We start from the raw sequence: 17,533 nt of genomic DNA on the forward strand, positions 1-17,533 counted from the left end.
CAGGAACAGAGAAAGCAGGCATTCCAGGGATGGAGAACACGACAGAGGGATGCGTCAGCACAAGGAACAGCGAGTGACTTAACATGAAAATGACAGAAGGAGGAAGAGGACCAAACGGGCGGACGCTGTCAAGAATGGAAGAGAATTTTCAGGGTCCTTCAAATCACTGACTAGTACTAACCTGAAGCTCTTTTAGTAAACATCCAATTTAGGAATAACTATGGAAATAGCATATGAAAGAATTTATCATAGAAAATACAACAGTAAGTGCACTTTACTCCTGTGAGAGATAACGTAACTTAGAAAACTTAGGGATGAGGTGAACTCAGCTGCCTGTAGTCTGTAAACAAAATGGTCTTCGAGATGCTTATAAGGGTGTATATTACAGCCGATGATCACCACTAATTCTGGGTGGGAAAAGCTGACATAGCTTAAAATCTTAAATAGGGCATAGCTTAGGCTATTAACCTACTTCCACAATGAACATCCCTAGGGCATGAAAGTCTGGTTACAGGAGCCGTCTTAGAAATGTCACCAGGTGTGTGTGGATACTAATAACAGATCAATTATGTGTTTGTAGAAACAGAGCAGTTTTGCAAGAACGACACTTTGAAAGGGGCCCCAAGAAAAAGACTAAAGTTCTCTAATTACAGCTAGAATAAACCAAAAGTTAAACCTTTGCAAAAATTCTACTGCCATAAAACAGGAAACTTCCACAGCTGATGTGAGGAGCCATTGCACTTCCAACTCTCATCTCCCTCAGGATCTCAAGACCTTGACTAAGGTATTACTATAAATGGACCATGTTTTCAAAAAAGATTCAATCTACAAATGTTTCCACTTGTGCATTTAGAATAAACATTGGTTTACATGCCAAGTATGCCTCTCTTGGGCAGAACAAGATTAGCCTGTTTACATTTTTTTTTTTTTTAAAGAAAACTTGCTCAGTAGGAGAAAACCATTTTCATCTGCAATGATGGCAACCGACAACAAGGTCCTACAGTACAGCACAGGGAACTATATTCAGTATCCTGTGATAAACCATAATGGAAAAGAATATGAAGAACGTATTGGGTTGGCCAAAAAGTTCGCTTGGGTTTTACGAAAGATGTTACAGAAAAACCCGAACGAACTTTTTGGCTAACCCAATATATACATGTATAACTGAATGACTTTGCTGTACAGCAGAAATGAACACAACATCATAAATCAACTACACTCCAATAAATAAATTTAAAAAATAATTGCAGCCAAAATAACAGTATGGAAAAGGAGAGTCTGAGAAATCCTTTATAGGTACCATCTCCATTAAGCGCTGTGCTCGTTTTCTCTTTCTTTTCTAAAGCAGTCGGAATCTGGGAATTTATGTTCTCTGCTATAACAGCATATCAGAGCGAAAGATGTTCCCACTTCTTCCAAGGTAAAACCGGCACCTCTAAAGAACGGCAATTGGAACTAGCTGTGGTAGTGTTTTCAGAGAAACTGAAGCAACGGGGTATGTATACCACAGAGATAGAGATTTATTTTAAGAAATTGGCTCACATGACTGTCGAGGCTGACAAGTCCGACACCTGCAGGGCAGGCCAGCAGGCTGGGGACCAGGGGAGAGCTGGATCTTGCAGCTCGAGTCCCCAAAGGCCGTTTGGAGACAGAACTCCCTTTTGCTTTGGAGAGCTTTTTTCTCTTAAGGCCTCCAACTGATAGGATGAGGTCCACCCACATTATGGAGGGCAGTCTGTCTTATTTGAAGTCAGCTGATTATAAGTCACACCTAAAAAAGTACCTCCACAGCCGCATCTAGACCAGTGTTTGACTAGACCGGGCATCCAGTCTGGGTACCGTGGCCTAGCCGAGTGGACACATTAACCATCACGTTAGCCAAGAGTCAAACCTCCGCAGGATGGACAGATTTACTATTGACCTTGTGTTGAATAGAATGCAGTCAAGACCTTCTGGGTCTTCTTTTGTTTTGTTTTAGTTTTAGGCTGAATCGCCAATATTTGACCATTTTTGATCTACAGAAATGGGTAACTGGGTACAACTCAATACAATATTTACACGTTCCCACGGCTGCAGTGATGCTGTCCTCTTCACTCTGATGTTTGATCAGGAAACAGCCTTCTTTCTGTAAAGCTGACTTCTTTGGAACAGCCCTAGGGCTCAGCACGAAGCAGTGCCTTTTGCTTAAGAAATACTTAATTCAGGAAAAGTGGCAGCAAACTCAAGCCGTCTATAGCCAGACTGAACCTTTTCCTCCCCTTAATGGTGAACCATCCGTAGGAACTTTTCAGTTAACAAAAACATGAATGAAAAAGTCTTTTAGCCCCACTGGGTCTATGGTGCAGTAAGCAAACTGCATTTCTAATTACTTTTCCATAAGTGAGAATATTCCTTAAGTGAATTAATCCCAAACATCCTTTTTCAGAGTATTCTAACTATAAAAAGCGATAGCATTTTTCTTTCTATAAATAGTCCTTGAAATATTTCGTATGTGTGAATTTAAATGAAAATGTATTTAGTGTTAATGCTAAGAATTAACAAAGTAATGCTTTTAGATTTGCTGGAATTAAGTATGTAAAAAGAGGAACTGCAAAATTTGGGGTCACTGTGCATTTCCTTTACCTCTCTGAAGGTAGACAGCCTTAAGACAGGAAAGCCAAAGGTAAAGAAAGAATTTTTTCCTATCATACTAAAAAAGGCGCTATGAGATACCAAAAAAACAAACAAAAAAATTCTACAGTTGGTTCCTGGCCAGATTATTAACTGAATTTTCAGAATTAATGTCTCTCTTTCGAAGCTGCGTGACTGTTTGATGAATTTTAGATGAAATTGTTGCTCATCATTTTGGTCCAGATGAACTGTCAAGGGAGGCTTTTCAGCAGAATTTTAGACAAGTAGCCCAAAGGGAACTTCTAAAAAGATAATTTACAGGCAGGACTGACAGACAATAAGGGCTAAAGGAATGCTGAGTGCCAGTTTTATCTCAGGTGAACAAGAAACATGATCAATTTATACATTCCTACAGCCTTCGGGGGGTTGTTTGAATTCTCACCTGGATTAAAGTTTTGATGCATGATGTTCTGACTTTTTTATTTACAGTTTCTGTCCTTCCTTTAAAGGTACAAAAGTTATAAAACAAAAGAAACCCTAGAACTTTACGTTTCATTTCAGCAACCGAGTATTGTCCTAGAGGCAGCTATTAGAATCTTATATTTATCGAATGAGAAAATATTTAAAATTCAAAGGGAAAAAATGTTATACCAAATAGAAATTTATCATCTATTAAAATTTCAGGAAGATCTACATTATCTAAAGCCATTCTATAATTTTTATTCATATATTTTGTGGAGTTCACATATCTTTTTCTTACAGCAAACATAACACTGTAGGCCACAAGAAGCTGCAGCACTCTTGTTTAATTAGCAGCAAATTAATATTTTATATCTGGGTAACTGGACAATAAATAGCTGCTTCTTTGGGTGTGGATGTTTAAAATGTAGTTATCACTGCAGCTTCATAATGTGATTGCTAATTTACAGAGCTTATACACACACAAAAAATACGATCTTTGTCTATATTTTATACAAATACAACAGTAGTTTGTGAATACATTTTAAGTACATGATATACATGATAAGCCACTTGATTTCCCATATCACAGAATAGCGATTTTAAATGCAATAAAAATATACAAAATTCAGCCTGGAATGCAGAGTTTTTCTTTTCTATTTTGACTCAAAACTTTATCATTAGAACATTTTTAGAGTACTAGTCCAAACACTTTTTCCATCAGCTAAAAATACAATCTCAGCAGTCCAGCTTATGTTCAGGCATGATGCAATCCATTTCCGAATGGATTCCCAGTTTTTGTTAAATTCAAAGGGCTGTTAGTAACATACAGCATGTTCTTCACGCCACACCATATCATAAAGCCCACGTTTCGTTCTGAGTTATAGTCACCTTGTGGACAAAGCTGGGTTTTGTTCTGGTAACATCTGCACGTCCGAGATTTCCTTTTGCAAGTGCACATGAATACATTGTTGTGGGTGGTGTAAAAGTCTTGTTAAAGACAAATGAAGTCACAGTATAAAAATATATTGTACACCTTTACGCCTAATGTAGTCCTTTTTTTCCTATGGATAAAAAAAACACGACTGAATGAGACAGAGAAGTTTGTAGCACCATGAAGAGTTGTATCCCAAGTTACATTAGCAGCATATGATCCAACAGAATATTGAAGGAGTGCTTCTGAGGAGATACACATTCATTCTGGTTCATCTGTACCACTGAAGCTTATACAATGAAGTGTTTTATACATTAGCAATAGTTCTGTTATTTCTAAGCTAGATAACTTATCAAAAGACACTGCCTTCCATCCTCAGAGGGCTGACAACGTTGGAGAAGGGCCTGGGGGGTGAGCTGAGCGTGCCTTTACCATTGTGGGTGGGATCATCTCGATTTAGATGATCAGAAAGGAGCTCTGTATGGGTTTTTAGCACAGAACTACACAACACAACTTATGTGGCTCTATGGGATCACAACAGACTATCTGTGTGGTAGACAGCTGCTGACGCAGTATGAGAAGAATAAGACAAGGTCAACGTAGGCACTCATTTCTCAGAGATAACAGTCTGCCACTGCTAATGAAGAATACTCAGTATCTGAAAGATCTCCTCCAACGCCACATGGATCTCAGTAGGCTAGAAGCAACTTGGGTGAACTGGTATTTTTTTTTTTTTTAATTTACATACTGGGAAGACAGTGTGTTTTGAGACACGTAAACCTTGTAAAAAAATAAACCATTGTAAAACCTTATGAAAAGACACACACTGATTCTGTGCAATATAGCAAATTGATAAGAAAACACTGTAAAAATGTACCTGTTTAAAATACCATCTACCATTTTTGAACACAAAGCATTATATATCAAAGGCCTACATATATATCATCTAACGGCACTTGAAACAAATTATAATAAGTCTTAAAATAAAAGGCATAACCTATAAGAAAGTTTCTGTAAAGGTTTAGATTCGTTTTGAAAGTGCTATATCTTGTAATATGTGTAGTATAGAGGTTGACCAAGCTCTATTTTGTAAAAAAATATTGGCCTATATATGTGTATTGCTTTCTAGATGAATGATCCTGAAAATATGTACTCTTTAACATTCATTATTAGCTTCATAAAGCAATCAGCTCTGGCTCATGTTTCAGTCAGTATATGGTTTTTAAAAACCGCTACTGTCCAAATTAACACAATACGTCACTATATTCCACAAGTGACTAAGAATAGTAAAAGCACAAGCAACAAATAGGCAAAAATACACAGCTTGGAAGAAACACGAAACGAAATGAAAAAGCTGCACAAGGAGTAGTGCATCATCAGCCAGGACAACGTTCTGGAAAATGGAACCTGCTAAGAGGATTTTAAGATGCACGTTGTAACAGTGACCAACAGCTATAAAGGTGGTATTTGCATCCATCGGTGGAGAATATTGCTTACGGTGTCAAGATCCTTCCACACTCATGCTTTCTGTGTCTGGTGATCTAATTTGTACAAACACATGGAAGGTCAAACTGAATGAGGTTCAATATCTTGTCTGAGGTCCAAATCCTAAACTGAAATATTTTTACTTAATGATAATCCCTTTTTTTTTTTTTTTTTTTTTTAAACCAAGCAAAGGCACTACTAGAAATTCCAGGGATGATGATTCTGGCCACCGGAGAATGAAAACAGCATTGGCAACAATTATTTTTAATCACATCCAGTTGACATAAAAATGTGTCAATTTTTTTGTTTTTTTTTTTTTTAGGAAAAAAAAAAAAGAGCCAGTTCGGTGTTACAGCCTTGTCAGACCATTGTGCAATTAAAATAAATGAGTCAGCCTCATGTTTAATATAGATTCTCTCAAAAGGGGTTTAGTGACCGCTACAGTCAATTTAAAAAACAAATTAGCTGAATTCCCTCTTACTTGGAAGTGTTATTTCAAGTCTGTGGGGCAGCAACAGGCAAAAGGGTGTACATATGAAAATATGAGTCCACAATTTTAGCACTGGTGCCCTGGAAGATATGCCTCCATGTATTTGAATTCCATGCAGGGCGAGAATTAGGCTAAAAATATATATACCTACATGGCACCATTCCCCATTTCCAAAATGCTTTATTTAATAAATCCTGGTACTCCCTTTTTAATTTTTTTTTAATTAGCAGTGAAATACAGCCTACTAAGGCCAACGTCTCAGTTCGTTATTCTGATTTCTCTTTAAGCAAATTTTAGACAAAATAAAGTAGTGCTTCCACACTTGTATTTGTGATTTCTATTTAAAAATAGGTTTTCTATTTATTTGTGCTCTGTCACCAGATTTCTTTCTCCTTTTTTTTTTTTCAATGGTGATTAAAGCAATATTGAACACTAATCATTCAACTAGTGATTTAAGTAAGCAATCTGTTTCATAGAAACTAAAGGAGGCGGAAATAAAGCAGAGCTAAATGCCTACTTTCAGAGCAAATATTCTCCTAATCAAAAGCTTAGGAGCAGTTTGAAAAATTTAAAAATGTATTTCCTTATTAACATATATAATTTTAATGCCTTTGGAACACACTTTTTTTAATAAAATGTAACTTTTAATAATAAAATTTAAATACATACGTATAAAAACTACTGCTCCTAGGATTAAAAAACAAACAAACAAACATAGGAGCATGATAAAATAACAGGAGCCCAAGCTCCTTAAGAGCCACTCTGATTCTATGAAGTGCGACGTGTGTGTACATACATATAATATATATAGTGAAACCCCCATTTACATTATTACAATTTACATTTCTCCACAAATTATACTACTCCCCAATATTTTAAATAGTGTATTCTATTCAGTAATCCGCACTCATTTTTAGGAATTCTTGGTAAACATCGAAATCTGCAGTGATAATTGGCCCTATAAAAGGGAAAAGAAGCTTCCACATAGGGCAGATGAGTGCTCAGAAATATTTTTCTCTCTCTTTTTTTAAAGAGATATATACTCTTCTATAAACCCTCCCTCCTCATACCCACCCCAACAGACAGGGTCCCCAAATAAGGTGTTAACAAGTGCTTACTAGATATGTTTCTTAGGTTGATGCCCCAACTGATTATTAGCAAAACAGAATAATAATTCGACCTTTGAGAACATATGCTGGTTGCCTAACATGAAGAAAGCCCACAGTAACTGTTGTATTCATTGAACACAATGTTCTCGATTGTTCTTTTCACAATCACTAAGATAGTGCTTGTTTTGCTTTACTTTTCTCCCTCCCTCTACAAATTCAACTTATTTGCAACGTTCCTCCTATTTCCCAGGGACGTGTAAAAGTGGGGTTTTACTGTATATATTTTTAGTCGCTTAAGACTTTGTGGTCATTCCTCAAATAGTTTTCGAATGCATTTAACTTTAAAGTCTCCGTCCAAAAATAGCAAGGAAAGATGAATTAACACTGAATAAGAAAGATGCCATGGGAGCAGGGCTGTTGTTTTGTTTTCTGTTTTTGGTGCTTAGGGACCACGAACTGCCTCAAATTCAGCAAGAAGTGACATAAGCGATGTGCTTTGACTTGACTCCTAAGGGATCTCGTTTCCACCCAGGCGACAGGGGACGCGATCCCCAGACAAGTTCCCAGGCAGAGCTGCAGGTCTCACATCTGTCTCCCCGCCTAGGGTCTCTCACCCTAGAAGCGGAGACACCACCCCTCCGCCCCCCTCCCCCCCATCCCCTGCCGGGATAAACACACCTGTGTTCCCCAGCGGCTCTGGACTCTGGACCGACTGTACACTGACAATCCAAGGAGAACTGCTGGCTGTGCTTGACCTACCCTCTGGCCATGTAAGGTGGAAACGACGAAAGAGATCCACCCAGAGACTGACTGAAGACTCTGACGCCATACACTATTAGTGTGAATCGAACGAAAAGAGAGCAAGAAGTATAAAACGTGGCAAACATCCTGTGTACTAAATTAAGGCCAACTCTTAAGTAACGTGGAATGCCGTGTCACCTTACTAGGGGTCTCTTTTTGCTACAGATACTGGTGCTTTGTGTTTCGGTTTTGTTTTCCTTACATGTGCATAATAAAGACGGCAAACATTTGAGCCAGACGATAGCAAGTCTTCAAAATATACTGACCTGAAATTATGGTCTATATAAGAAACATATGTCATGTCCCCAGACTGGATTCTTAATTCATTTGAAGCTTTTGATTATTAATCCATTTAGAGGCTAGTAGAAATTTTACAACTCTCAGGTCGTTCATATACATTTTAGAAAATTTAACTCTCTTGCAAAATTTTTTAATGAGCCAAATGTCAAAAGGTAGAGCCATTGTTATTGGACAAAAAATGAAAAATTTAAGATCTAACAGTAATTGGAACACGGGGTTGGTAAGACTTTACTACTAATAATGGCTTTCCTGTATGAGAAATCATCTTAAATTGTGACAGTTGGCAGTGAGTCAGGACAAAATACCCAGGTAAACATAACTGAACACAAATGGTTCCCAAGCTCATTTAAAAAGCTAGTTTCTATTTTATACTGGCTTAATGAAAACTGGTACTATACAGAAGCAGAAATTTTTATACTGTCTGCAAGTAGGCACTAAAATAAAAATGGTCACCTAAGGCAGGGCTACACACACACTTCTGTAACGGATCCGCATCGTGGAACCTACTGAAAAGCTTGGTGGAAACGTGGCAGCGTTGTGCTTGTGCTTAAACTACTGGTGAAAGCCGCTGATAGTGAGTGCAGAGAGCCCAGACCTATGGTGCCGGCAGGATCCGGAAGTTCCTGGGTTTGTGGCGGGAGCTGAGCCACAGAAGAATGTGCCTCCTCCTGCGGAGAGCTCACCCCAAGGCTCCCCACCGATATGGGGTTATAGGGGGGACCGCTTAATGGTATGAAATTAAACAGCTGAGAAAAGTCCAACGCTGCTGTGTTCAGGGGCTCGCTGATAGAAATCGAGCTTTTTGACAGGGAGAGGTCCCCCGTGCCGTCATCCAGCGACCCGATCTGCGGCTCCAACGCTAGCTTAGACGACGATGCTTGAGAGTCCTGGGAAGAGGGGGGCACGCTGCCTTGCAGTTCCATCAGGTAGCTCTCGATCTCCCCCTTCAGCGGCTGCTCCTTTTCGGGGATGGAAATGGCGTATGAGGTAGAACTGAACGGGTATTTGAAAGAAAGGTGGTGAGAGGGGTGGACAGCATCCATGTCTATTGGGCACGTCATGCCCAAAGGCAGGGTTGTGATCATCTGGTGGGCAGATCCCGAGCTCTGCATGGACTGGAACGGAGTGTTGTAGAGGTTCAGCTGCAGCGTGTTTGTGAACGGCTTCGACAACAGTTCGCTGGAAGGCAAGGACATCACCGGGAGGAGCTCGTCCTTGATGGGCACGGAGACGTTGCAGGTAAAGGGATCCAGGAAGTCCACGGGCTCCGTCTTGACCTTCCGGAGTTCCTGGTTGTGACTCTTCTTCATGTGCCGCGTCAGGTGGTCCTTGCGCCCGAACCTCTGTGCACAGTACTGGCAGAGGAAGTCCTTCCTTCCCGTGTGCACCACCATGTGTCTGCGCACGTCTTTGCGCGTGTAGAAGCGGCGGTCGCAGTGCTCGCACTGGTGTTTCTTCTCCTTCACGCCCCCCGACGACTTGCCCGCGTGGGACTTCAGGTGCTCCAGCAGCACGCCCGTGCTCTCGAACGTCTGCAGGCAGACCTTGCAGGTGAGGTCGCCGCTCGTGGCCGCGTGCAAGGCCAGGTGCCGCTTGAACCCGAGCTTGGTGTTGTAGTTCTTGCCGCACTCTTCGCACGTGAACGTCTCTTTGTTGGGGTCGTGTGTGTGCAGGTGATTCTTCAGGTGGTCCTTCCGGTGAAACATTTTCTCACAGTAATTACACTTGTGGGTTTTCTCGGGAGAGTGCGTGGCCATGTGCCTTGAACACAGACATATTCTGTCAGCATCAAGACAAAAACCGCCCGACCTCACTGTTCAAACGGAAGCTAAGCTGCTAGGCTAACCCAGAACTTCCCTCGGCTCGGACACTCTTTTAACTTAATATGCATCTGCTACGAGGGTAGTTACCACACCTAAACACTGCAGAGCTGGAGCCATCTAAGTCGCCACTTTAGTTTTCACTGGTTTTTAGCGATTACAAACGTTAACGAGCAAGGCTGAATATACTCACGTTAATGTCCACACCCTTTTCTTGCAATTTCTTTTTTTGTACAAACGGAAATTCTACTCTCATTAAGCATTGCATTAAAAAAAAAAAAAAATCCAAAAACACTAACCCATAAAAGTCTGTGACTCAGAATGCTAAAACTAGCCAACGTCTAATCTACTTAACATTTCTCTCTGCAAATCAGCGGAAAGATGTGGATACAAATATATACGTTTACAATGGCTTCACATGGCCAACATAATAGAAAATAGAATCTGAAAGACAAATAGAGTTTAATACCTTTGTAATTTGTACTTAGAAACAAAGGCTTTCGTGCAGTCTTGTTGTATGCACTTGTAGGGCCTCTCTCCTGTGTGAGAGTAGGAGTGGACCTTTAATTTCTCAACACTGTTAAAGGCCTTGTCACACAGTTGGCAAGGAAAGTTTTTTCTTGGTTTGGTTTCACCACGCTTACGTTTCCCTGAAGGGACTTTCTGGGTATCTCTTACTTCTGACAAATCACCAGGAATGACAGTGGCCATCGCAGCCTAAACCAGGCCTTCTTGTTGGACACTTGGGAACTGCCCAACTCCACTAAATGATTTAGCTTTAGGTGGCTTCTCAAGTTTCATGTGGTCGTAAAAGAAAGCAAAAAGGGACTGGAAAAAAAAATAAGAAACAACTAGTTTGTAACTAGATTTAATGTTTAAAAGTTTTATTTGCTATGTGACGCTTTTGAATTAAAAAAAAAAAGAAACCATAAAATGGATTCAGCTGGTCTAATGTAATATCTGTAGGCTTCTTTATATTTGTCAAAACACATATTAACGCATTGCTCAGAATGAACAGTTCACAGATCCCCTGAAACCCCACCTGACAAACGTCGTACTCAGGGAAAGCGGTCGGGAGCTCTCGGGAAGCATCAAGTCATGACACTAAAAGTGGATTATTAAAGCCTCACTTCTTACAAGGGACTAGAGAACATAAGTCTCGCTAAGCACATAAAAATGTTTCCGCAAATGTTTTAATGTCTAAAACTCATTTGTGCAATAATTTGTGCAAGCCAGGTCTAGTCACGCTCCGTGTTATAGGAAAATATAGATTAGCAGCCGAAAACTCTTTCAGGCGCCTTGTGAACCGTTTACTCCAGGGAAGGAGTACTCAAGGCACAGACACCAGACGCCTGAAAGAGTTGAACGCATCGCCCAAATTGAAAATTGATTCTTTATACCAGTGTCATCACACACAGAGGGATTTCTGAGTCAAGAGCAGAAATGACTTGTCTTCATAACAAACATGCATTCTTGAAATGGTAAAACCTTTTGGTGTTACATTAGATGAGGATCAGGGTTCCTTGTCTCTTGGGCGGAAGCAATGATTTGGCTGGAGTAATTTCCCCACCGTTTTTCACATCACAGGAAATGATGCTGTTCTTTGGGCGCCCGAGGTGAGTGGAAGAGCCAGAGCTGGGGGACCAGAGTCTCTGACACACCTGTGACCCGAGTGGGTGTGAGCACACCAGTGGGCCTTGTGGCTTAGAGCACAATACCTGTGCAGGGATGCATCAGTGTAGAGGTGTGTCAGGTTGTAAAAGGTGTGTCAGAGTTTCAATTCATTATCGGTGCTGTGAGAAGGAAGGAAATGTGTATATTGTATAGCAAAGAGTATGTCTACCTAGACAAAAACTTAAATTGACTGAAACCTTTGAAAATTTGTGGACAAGAGATAGGAAATATTATCAACTGTATTTCTCAGAGGAAGAAACCAACTCCCCAAAGATCCAATTGATATAAACGAGTTAAATGGTTCCTCAAGGTTCATGAATGCTAGTTTTTAGCAAGGTATTTATTTTTAAGAGACACAGAAATAATACCAGCAACCTCTTTGAAAAAGATCTGATTTTAAATTGAAAATTGGCATGTGGCTAAATGACTGTCATCAACTACTAATCAATTGGATTTCTCATCCTATCATATATTCAGAAAACAATGAAAACCAATTTCTTTGTTTCGCTTGTGTTTTGGCATCAGACTGACACTTGCCCTCGCGAGCTAGAAGGATGATCTGACTTTTGCAGATTCCAGTTATCCTTTTGCAGGAGCTCCAAATTTAACCTACATTTTTGTAAAATTAAGTGTACATTACAACAGATCCTATTGCATTTTAATGTAGAGGCTATCATTAAACAGGCAAAATATAGCAATTATCCACTCATTTGATTAAAGTGTACAGCACATGGGTAAATTAATTGGTGTCTGGTTCACACAGCCTTTCTTCTTCAGTAGGTAGATACAGGCAAGGCCTTGCTACACGCTGTTCAAATTGCCTACGTCTCCTTTGCAGTTTAAAACTGACATTAACACAATGAATGCAACTGACATTACTACTGCTAACACAGTATGTTCCCTCTGGTTTTAGATTTTTCTGCATCTCAAGGACTTGTTCTTTTCCTGTTATATTTTCATTCAAGAGACAGCTTCTCTGCCTCTCTCAGAAATATCTAAACAGCTATTCTGCTGTAACCAGTAATGACACTGTAAATTGGTATAAAGCATTCTGCCAGAGCAGGAAAAAAGAATAATTTTGACTCTCTTATTTCCTAACATGATGCTTTTGTGCACCTATTTAGAACATTGTGGGAAACAAGCTGATAAACTTTTCAACTGTAAAATCAACATGGAATGCGAAGTATCTAAATCCCTGTATACAGCTAATATCTGAAAATATTTCAAAGACTGGTCGTATTTTGCCATTATTGTGTTATGAGACCCAACCATAATTGGGCAGAGAATTCCAGTTGAGAAAAATAACAACTTCTAAGTTATTGAAAAGAATGTACTAAAAGTGCACCATGAAACAACAAACATTTGATCATATGAAAATTGGTGATACTCAATATGGAGTAACAAATGAATTCTGTTATCTTTGGATGTACAGACTGAGCAATGAAGAATTGCAGATTTCAAATATTACACTTTTCTAAGACCAGCTGAAATTTTTTCATGGCTAACAATATCTTTTATCTCAATATATTACAAAACTCAAATTACTTATAGGTGCATTTAAGAACTACAGGATAAACATAAAGTTGCGAGCACAACATTGAATAAAAATCCAAATTCATAATACTCATAGCAATCAAATACTTTAAAGATACGTGCATAAAACTATAGTGATTTCTGTTCAATGCATACCTGATGACAGATGGAAAAAGCGTCAGACCTTGATCTTAGCCAGTTCCATTGACTCTTCGTGGAAGAGAGCGGAATCCAGTCCTTCCCATTTTGGCCAATCTATGAGACAAAAAATAAGAATGGACTACACTCTAAACGGAACCAGTCCGCAAGTGATGGAAAATACAGGATCAAAGAATGGCAATTTCATGACACATGCTTTCATTCCGTACTCTGCTGAAGAGTCATGCATTAATTTTCACCAATTGCAAATCTTTATTAGTTCAAAGCACATTTACATGACCAAATTAAGGCAGAAACAAAAAGTAAAACAGTGTTACCTAGATAAATGGCATTTGGTGATGCTGAATGACTCCCCACTTCTTTCCCAAATTCAATTTAATTTTTTAAACCTAACTCGCCTACTGAGAGAAATGGATATTAGGGTTACTATTTGTAAACCAAACGGATCAAGTTTTCATTAAGCTAAATAATATTCGGGAAGAGACAAGCGCAGTTCTCTCCCGGGGAGAGCACACCTGTAGCCTGACAGCAGCCAGCAGGCTCCAGAGGACAGCACCTCCCAGGCTCACACGGCACGCGACGGTGCAACGTGGGCTTCTCTGGGCTACATCTGTGTTACCTGCGATACCTGCCAATTTATTTCTCAGAACGCTGCAAGTGCTGCTGAAATGTAGCAATAACTCTGTGCTCCTTAGATTTCAAAAGCATGCAAGGGAAGTTAAATATAGGTTTGCTACAGGAGAAGTGGTGTCAGGAAGAAAGCATCATTTGGTTTTAAGAGATCATTGTTGAGAAATCTTAAAATATCTTAAAAAATGCTATTAGTAGCATGATCCTCAGTAGACTAAGAACGCGCATAGAAAAAAAAATCTAATAATTCTGACTGTACACGTAAATGTGAAAAGAATAATGGTCAAAAAGCAGAAAAAAATCAGAATTATCTGTTATAGAGAGTACAGGGTAGTAAACCCTGAATAGTTTGAAGATGACCATTCAGAAATCATGATTATGACAACTTGAGAGGGATAATACAAATCAAATAGTTAGAATAAGATTCACCAATGACAGGTTAAATGAAAACCATTTTACTTAACATTCTAAACACGAATCTAATTAATTTCCCCTGAAATCAAATTTTCACATACTTTAAGAATGTGATGATGTGTAAATAAAATATTTAATAGAGGGCATTCAAGCATCATTACAAAAATACTAAGGGTATATTTGAAAGCAGCATTATTCTCATAGTTTAAAAGACAAGAAAAATAAAAATTTAGACTAATAAAGGATGTTTAAAAAGTTAAAGCAAAAGCTCAATTTTTTTTGTAAAGCACAGGACATGCATAAATGGAAGAACTGAATTCTGCACATCAAAATTGCAAAATAATAAAATTAACTTTGTAAATACTTACTTGCCCAGGGCACATACTAAGTTTTGGGTAGGCTAATTAAGAATACGAAAGCCTATTTTGTGCACTGTTATTTTGATAATGTAAATACCTTACAAGTGGAGGGTGTTTTCATCTCTATTACCTCCCTGGAATTCAATGGACCTGAGAGGTGGATGCTTTTATCACCATATCCATTTTAAGGTGAGAGGCCCAGAGAAGCTGACCATCTCGACAGCATATATGTGGTCAGGAAGGGGCTAGTGCCCTACGTCACTCTTATTCTACTGCATTCTAGGAGAAGGGCTGATTGGCAAACCAATTTGAGAGTGGATAAATCCTGTCATTGCACTTAAAAGGCGAGAACAGGTGACAGTACCTATTTCTCTATCAGAGCTGCCAATACGATCCCCAAACAGAAACACATTTAAGATTTATAAAGTTTCCTTTAAATAAAGACAGTTGGTAAAGTAATCTTTAAGTAATTTAAATAGCAGTTAAAAGAACAACTAGTATATCTGTCTTAGTGGACAGTGATTTGGGTAGAAAAAAATCTAAAACCAAAGTTGACTAGTGAACAATAAACTTACATATTTTTTTCTTTTTTCCCCTGACCAATATAAATTTTATTGCATCTCAAATACATCCATAAAAATTTTATTTACGCTTACTGTTCAATGGCGTTTGTAATAAAAATCCTTTAGAGTCAAAATGTTTCAGTACAGTTTAAAATTGTATGTCTCTCGATTTGAAATGTTACAATAGTCTACAAATTACCCCAGTTGCGTATTTTATAGCTTGAAATAAAATAATAGATATCATTTTCATTCATTTTATCACAAAACATAATTCCAAAGTCATGGTTAAGTTCCCTAAATTCAGCCTAATTATTCTGAGTTCTTATGAGTGGCTAATTATTTTCCCAAACAAAGGAAACCAGAAGCTGTTTAGAGTTCATTATTATTTGGCTTGGTATAATAAACATAAATACAGTTTCCATTCATGGAATCCTAACTAAAATGTCAACTAAAATTACCTGTGTATTCTCTTTTATACTGTTAAGAAAAACTTTTCTTTAATTTATTTTTAACATTTTTATTGGAGTATGATTGCTTTATACTGTTGTGTTAGTTTTTGCAGTATAACAAAGTGAATCAGTTATATGTATACGTATATCCCCATATCCCCTCCCTCTTGAGTCTCCCTCCCACCCTCCCTATCCCACCCCTCTAGATGGTCACAAAGCACCGAGCTGATCTCCCTGTGCTATGCGGCTGCTTCCCACTAGCTATCTGTTTTACATTTGGTAGTGTATATATGTCCATGCCACTCTCTCACTTCGTCCCAGCTTACCCTTCCCCCTCCCCGTGTCCTCAAGTCCATTCTCTATGTCTGCGTCTTTATTCCTGTCCTGCCCCTAGGTTCTTCAGAACCATTTTTTTTTTTTTTGTAGATTCCATATACATGTGTTAGCATACAGTATTTGTTTTTCTCTTTCTGACTTACTTCACTCTGTATGACACACCTTAGGTCCATCCACCTCACTACAAATAACTCAATTTCGTTTCTTTTTATGGTTGAGTGATATTCCATTGTATATATGTGCCACATCTTCTTTATCCATTCATCTGTTGATGGACATTTAGGTTGGTTCCATGTCCTGGCTACTGTAAGTAGTGCTGCAATGAACATTGTGGTACATGACTCTTTTTGAATTAGGGTTTTCTCAGGGTACATGCCCAGTAGTGGGACTGCTGCATCATATGGTAATTCTATTTTTAGTTTTTTAAGGAACCTCCATACTGTTCTCCACAGTGGCTGTATCAATTTACATTCCCACCAACAGTACAAGAGGGTTCCCTTTTCTCCACACCTTCTCCAGCATTTATTGTTTGCAGATTTTTAAGAAAAACTTTTAAAAAGCATTGTGACTACTATTCTGAAAAGTCTGCAACAAAATTTGTACTCCAGTTTTTCTTTTTTACATATCGAAGATTGGTTACTATGCTTTTTCAAATAATTAAAGTTCTTTGTCTTGATCTAAAGAATCATGAAGCAACATAGAAAATATACATCTACCCATTTCAAACTGCTCTAAGATGAAGTAACACTTCAGAATACCTGCCCAGTTTTTGCTGGTACCAGAACAGATGTTTTTTTCCTAGGGCAACTTTGCATACACAAAAACAATAATTAAAGGGGATACAGTGTGTGTACGCGCACACACACAGGTTTATTATCTCTGTGTTTTACATTCTAAAACGGTGACTCACACACAAAAAAATAACAAGGAAAATGAATCATACATCAGAGGGTCTACTAAAACGAATTCCTATGAGGATGCTGGCAACAGAACAGGCCTGAATTAAAACTGTTTCTGTACTTAAAATTTCACAGTTCTAAAAGTCACTTCTCTAAGAGCTGTGAAGTTTTACAACACTTACCTGCATCAATAATTCTTTCATATTTAAGTTAAAACTCAAGCATATACTTTGCAAATTAAGGGCAAGTGCTATCATACTCAAAGCTTTATTCTCCTTCATGCTAATCATAAAACACCATTAGTAAACAATTCAGAAAATGTCAACATTTGATTAAAACGTGCTTTTCATATAGAGTAAATAGGTGGGTTGCAAAAGGAAATTTACCAGTAGTTAATACTTTACTTTACATGTATAAAATACAATAAAGCTTTGGATAATGCGAAAGAAATTATTAACACCATAACATAACTGCAGTCAATTCTAAGGGGCAACAACACACTTAGAACG

The 17,533-nt window shown here is 38.5% G+C and overlaps 1 protein-coding gene across 4 annotated transcripts in view; it reads right to left on the reverse strand.

Annotated features, from left to right (window-relative positions):
- Positions 1 to 3,073: 3,073 nt before the first annotated feature.
- PLAG1 (PLAG1 zinc finger) overlaps positions 3,074 to 17,533 on the reverse strand; it is a 51,383-nt gene continuing 36,923 nt past the window's right edge. For 2 of the 4 annotated variants that reach the window (XM_004275000.3, XM_033437622.2), the window contains 3 exons: positions 13,372 to 13,470; positions 10,478 to 10,836; positions 3,074 to 9,949 (listed from right to left, as the gene is read on the reverse strand). In XM_004275000.3, coding sequence (XP_004275048.1) covers positions 8,692 to 9,949; positions 10,478 to 10,719 — 1,500 coding nt within the window. In that variant the 5' untranslated portion in view covers positions 10,720 to 10,836; positions 13,372 to 13,470 and the 3' untranslated portion in view covers positions 3,074 to 8,691. The remainder of the gene's footprint in view (positions 9,950 to 10,477; positions 10,837 to 13,371; positions 13,471 to 17,533) is intronic. The other 2 variants (XM_004275002.3, XM_049700612.1) reach the window with 1 other exon arrangement.

This window comes from Orcinus orca, chromosome 17 (assembly GCF_937001465.1).
Source record: "Orcinus orca chromosome 17, mOrcOrc1.1, whole genome shotgun sequence".
NCBI lineage: Eukaryota > Metazoa > Chordata > Mammalia > Artiodactyla > Delphinidae > Orcinus > Orcinus orca.